Here is a 5581-nt window from a genome sequence, read left to right on the forward strand (position 1 = left end):
CAAAAATGTCCAGTTTGTAATGAGAGTCGGTGGGTTGATGAAAATACAAAGGGTAAGAAGGTGGCTCATAAGGTTTTACGATACTTTCCTGTGACCCCCAGACTACAACGTTTGTACTGTTCAAGACACACAGCTAAAGATATGATTTGGCATAGTACCGGACAATCCAAAGATGGTACGATGATTCATCCCGTTGATGGTACTTCATGGAAAAAATTTGATATGAAGTATCCTGACTTCTCGAGGGAACCCCGAAACGTACGCTTAGGGCTTGCTGCTGATGGTTTTAATTTATCTATTTTTTTTGTAAAGATGGTTTGATTTTGACGCGATTACAAATCATCCCATGGCTTCAACTTATTGGGCATCACTGAATAATCGGATATGTGCGCGGTATAGAGGCCGCAAAAATATTGCAAAAAACCGTTTTGATGATTTTGCAGGGAATGTGGAGGCAGCAAGGGCTCAAGCCCCTAGGGGTATGGATCAGCAGCGTTGGAATGCTGCTATTGACCATTTCTTAACAGAAAAACATCAAAAACGATCCGCTGGAAACAAAGAATGCTGGAAGAAGCAAGTAGTGAAGAATCGTGGAGGGACGTGCAGCTACGGTAGTGCTTGTTTCAAAAAAGTAAGTTTCAATAATGTTTATTCAGTTATAACATATTTTTTAATGTTTATTCAACTATAACATATTTTGTAATGTTAAACAGAATTTGAATAGACTTGAAGTATTTCATCGTGCGCATGTAAATAAAAGAGGGGAATTTGTTGATCCATTGGTTGAAGAGCAATATGTAAGTTATTATTACTTAAAAATGAAGTAGATTGTTAATTTTTTTTTGTTAGTTTTAACGTATATTAACAATCTTTGTGAAATACAGAATGCCTTAGTTGCTGAGGTTGCTCTACAGACTCATCACATAGCCGACTCTGGTGGTGATCCAGACACCATTGATTGGATCGCAATATTTGAGAAGGTGTTGGGTACTCGAAGGGGGCATGTGAGAGGCATTGGGCCTAAAGTTTCTTCAACTGCGGGTACAAGTGCTTCATCCCAATGGCAGCCACAATCACAAGCATCGCAACCAACGCAGGTACTTGTTAAATTCTTAAAAAAATTGGTTGCTTTGTTATATTGTTAAGAACTTAATGTATTTGTAGTAACTTTTGGTAGCTCGGTAGTTTCTTAAATTGTTATAGACTTAATTGATTTGGTGCTTTGATGGTTTGTTGAATTGTTCATAACTTATTTGTTTGTGACTTAATTATAGGATGTTGATGTGAACGCTTTTCTTCAAAACCCGGCATTTGTGACGGCCATTGGAGACATTATTCGCTCGTTTAAAAACCAAGTCAACGAGGAAAACAACGATGGGGAGGACGGTGGGGAAGACGAAGACAACTAGTATTTCTTGTTTTATGATATGGAGGATGTTACTTTTGATTTGGAAAATAGTTTATGTATGATATATATTAAACGTTTGTTTGAGATTTATTAGATATGGTATGTTTGATGTTTGTTTGGAAAATAGTTAATGGAATATGGTATTTTTGATGTTTTTATATAATATCGTATGTATTTATATATGTATTTTTATCAAAACAGCATTTTATAATATATATAAATTAATATTATCAAAAATAAGTTTTTCTTAAAAAAAAAAAAAAAACATTAGCAGCGACGCCTTTAGAGACGACTACTGTCAATTATGACGACATGGCCTCCAGAGAGTATCGCCGGAAAAATCCTACCGGTTGCCGGAATATTAATAGGGACGACACTATTTGAGACGACATCAGTGTATTAGAGACGACAGTTATTAGCGACCACAGTATTAGAGACGACATGGGCTATTAGCTACGAACCAACTGCGGCGATGCATTAGCGACGATATGTCGTCGCTAATAGCATTAGCGACGGCAGAGATGATCAATTGCGACGACTTTCGTCGCCGCTAAAGGTTAGTATTTTTGTAGTGATTGTAATGTAAAAATAGTTTTTTCAGAGTTAAATACAACGAAATATTTATTTTTAAAAATATATATCATTTTAATATCTTGTTATATTATTGCATTTTATGCAACGCGTATTGCATTCGACTACTATTCAATAAAGAAGTATACGCACAAAATTTAATAAAAACATAAATAATAACTAAACATAAAAAGAATGTAAATGTAACATATTATATAAATTGAGGTTTAAAGTTGTAATATTCAAGTGACCATTTTTGTCAATTGATGGAATACGTATGGGAGTTGTGGGGTCACTCACAGCCTAAAAGACAATAAAAAAATAACCCCATTTTTACAAAAGAAATGGGAAACAGCCCCTATTTTACAAAAAAATACTCATGTTTTTAGAGATTGAGATAATTTCATCCCAATTCCCAAACAAAGTCAACCAAGTAAGTAATTAATTAAAAATCAAAAGTTCGACGTGCGTGGCTTGTGATATCAAAACTCCATGATAAACGGATCGTATTTAATGAGTAATATGATAAAAAAATATTCATAAACCTCATGTAAATGATACTTTTTGGATTTTCTCCCACGTTCTATAAATTAAAATATTAACACCACTACACAATTAGGAAATTAACAAAGTAGGTCAATGTTTTACTTGGTCATGTGTTTTTGTCTCAAAAACAAGAAATTAAACCCTCAAATCAACTTTGAAGCTCCCAATATCAATTTATTTCCTTGATTAAAACTTCATTACAAAGGCTATAAATCCACACAACATGATGTTGATAAAATTTCCAAAGTCTCTGATGATTAGGATCTATCTTGTTTTGTCATCTTTCTTCCTTATTATTTCTGCTGCCTTCCTTCTCCTATCTCCTTCAGCTTTAGATAGTTCTGTCATAAATCCTTGCACATCCCATAAGTGCCTTCACATGGTAAGGTGTACACTAGGTATTCATGGTACGTATTTATTCATGACTTGATTTGTAATTCATTGTTTGTTTGGTCGTTAGGTCGAAACTAGCTACCATACGAAGGCAATGCAAGACGATGTAAAATCATCCATCCAATCATATCAACATGCTCAAAAGTCAAAGACGCCTAATTTCTTGATTAATGACATGGAAAAAGGCATGAGGATTGGAATGCTAAACATGGATAGAGAGGATTTTAGTCAATGGAGTGTTTTCGGGGAACTAATCCCAATCTCCTTCAAAAAAGTCTCCAATAATTTAAAGTGGGAGGACTTATTCCCAAGATACCTAAACGAAGAAGAAGAAAAGGAAATCCAATCACGTCCCAAGATGCCAATGCAGGATTTTAACAAGTTCGAATACATGGACATGGTGGTTGTGAAGATACCATGCAAGCATCCGAAAGAGCGATGGCAAAGAGACGTTTTCCGGTTGCAGTTGCACCTTGTGGCGGCGGAACTGGTGGTGAAGAGAGGGAGGGGGAGGACGAAGGTGGTGGTTGAGAGCAAGTGTAAGCCGATGATGGAGGTTTTCAGGTGCGATGATTTGGTGAAGGAAGAAGGTGAATGGTGGTATTATAAACCGGACGTGAACACGTTGAAACACAAGATTTCTTTGCCTTTTGGTACTTGTGATATGGATTTGCCTCTTTCGGAGAAAGGTATTATAAACCAAGTGCATGAATTAAACCCCGAAAGCAAACTCACAAAACGTGAAGCTTACGCCACCGTGCTCCACTCATCGGAAGCTTATGTCTGCGGTGCCATAACCTTAGCTCAATCCCTCCTTAAAACAAGAACAAATCGCCACCTCATCCTCCTCATCGACACCTCCATCTCAATCTCCAAACGCAGAGCATTAGCAGCTGCAGGTTGGATTATACGTATCATCGAACGAATCAGCAACCCACGAAGTCGCAACGACACTTACAACAGATACAACTACACCAAGCTACGGCTATGGCAGCTCACTGACTACCACAAGATCATCTTCATCGACTGTGACATGATTGTCCTCCGCAACCTCGACCACCTCTTCTCTTTCCCGCAGATGTCTGCGGCTAGCAATTCGGAATCGAGATTTAACTCCGGTATCATGGTCATTGAGCCCTCAAATTGCACTTTCATGCATTTCATGCGAAGTATCAACGAAATCACCTCGTACAATGGCGGTGATCAAGGGTTTTTGAATGAAATATTTGTCTACTGGCATAGATTTCCGAAGAAGGTGAACTTTTTCAAGCAGTTTGTGTTAAACAGTAACGAGGAAGAAACTGTAAATAACGAGTTGTTTGCGGCGGATCCACCGAAGCTTTACACGATACATTACTTTGGACGGAAACCATGGTTGTGCTATAGAGATTACGATTGTAATTGGGATGTCCCTTATTTCAGGATGTATGCTAGTGATGTGGCAAACCGTAGATGGTGGAATGTTCATGACGCCATGGATGATAGCTTACAGAAGGAATGTGAGTTGACGGATTGGAGGAAGGAAGAGTTGAAGCGGGATCGTGAAGCGGCTAAGAGAGCTGGATTTGCTGATAACCATTGGCTGATCAACATTACTGATCCCAGAAGCTTTGATTGATTGAGCTTTAAGGTGTTTTTTTTTTTTTTTTTTTTTTTTTTTTTTTGGGAATTGTTATACTTAACGAAAGGATATTTGGATTAGCTTATGAGTTATATGGAAACTCTGAGCTGATAATTTGTATTTAGTTTTGACAAAATCCGTTTTTGAATGTAAAATGAATGAGAAAGGCATCATATATTTCTATTGTTGATTTATTTGTTCTGTTTACATCTAATAGGTGTTTTTGTGATCATTTATAATTATATTTTTTTGACAAAAATTCAAATAAAAAGTATCGAGAAGATATAATTAATAACCCTTAAACTTCTTAAACTTGTAATCATTCAAACTATTATTTTCTATGGCATAGATTATCGCATCATGCACTTGATTTCATAACGTAGAAAATAAGACAGATTGTTGAAATAAAATAATCAAAGGAGATATAATCAAATAATATAAAACCTCACACGTGTCAAAGTTCATATATTTTTAAGTATAATTTGTTTTTAATGGTCACTTCATTCACACATATAATTCTTTTGTCTAGGTTTTTGTATAATTGTATTCGTCTAACTTCTTCCTATCTTTATATAAATTAAAAAAAAAATATATGAAGATCAATTATATAAATTTTATAAAGTACATCATCCAAACCAACTGGTTAAAGATAAATTATTTATCTTTTACACATTAATTTGATTCTTTTTTTTCTATTTGCCTCACATTGCTTCACACGTTATCGATAACCGTCATCTTTCCACTATATAATATAACTAATTTGATTCTCTTATCATTCACTCTTGAATCTTGATTATTGATCATTATATGGCTTCCAAAGTCTATTATTAATATTCATTCTTATTCTTATCATCATATGGCTTTCAGAGTCTATTTCAAATATTTATTAATGATCATTTTAACATATAAACATGTTTTTATCTTAAAGTTTCAAATGACACTATTATTTAGAGTAAATTACACGAATGGTCCCAATGGTTCGGGCTAATTATTACAAGAATAAGTATCTATAGTGACAAAGCTTAAAGGGACAATGAAGGTCG

The 5581-nt window shown here is 35.2% G+C and overlaps 1 protein-coding gene across 1 annotated transcript; it reads left to right on the forward strand.

The window, feature by feature from the left end:
• The first annotated feature begins 2715 nt into the window (after window positions 1-2715).
• On the forward strand, window positions 2716-4726 carry LOC145039013 (UDP-glucuronate:xylan alpha-glucuronosyltransferase 2-like). Its single transcript, XM_078987177.1, has 2 exons — window positions 2716-2906; window positions 2985-4726. The coding sequence occupies exons 1-2, from the start codon at window positions 2748-2750 to the stop codon at window positions 4533-4535; spliced, it is 1710 nt and encodes a 569-aa protein (XP_078843303.1). The 5' UTR covers window positions 2716-2747; the 3' UTR covers window positions 4536-4726.
• The last annotated feature ends 855 nt before the right edge of the window (window positions 4727-5581 follow it).

This window comes from Lactuca saligna, chromosome 4, assembly GCF_052625555.1.
Source record: "Lactuca saligna cultivar CGN05327 chromosome 4, ASM5262555v1, whole genome shotgun sequence".
NCBI classification, from domain to species: Eukaryota; Viridiplantae; Streptophyta; class Magnoliopsida; order Asterales; family Asteraceae; genus Lactuca; species Lactuca saligna.

Coding starts and splice junctions, on each gene's coding strand:
- LOC145039013 (XM_078987177.1), top strand. CDS start 2,748: ATGATGTTGATAAAATTTCCAAAGTCTCTGATGATTAGGATCTATCTT. Junction 2,907..2,984: donor CCCATAAGTGCCTTCACATG/GTAAGGTGTACA, acceptor TTTGGTCGTTAG/GTCGAAACTAGCTACCATAC.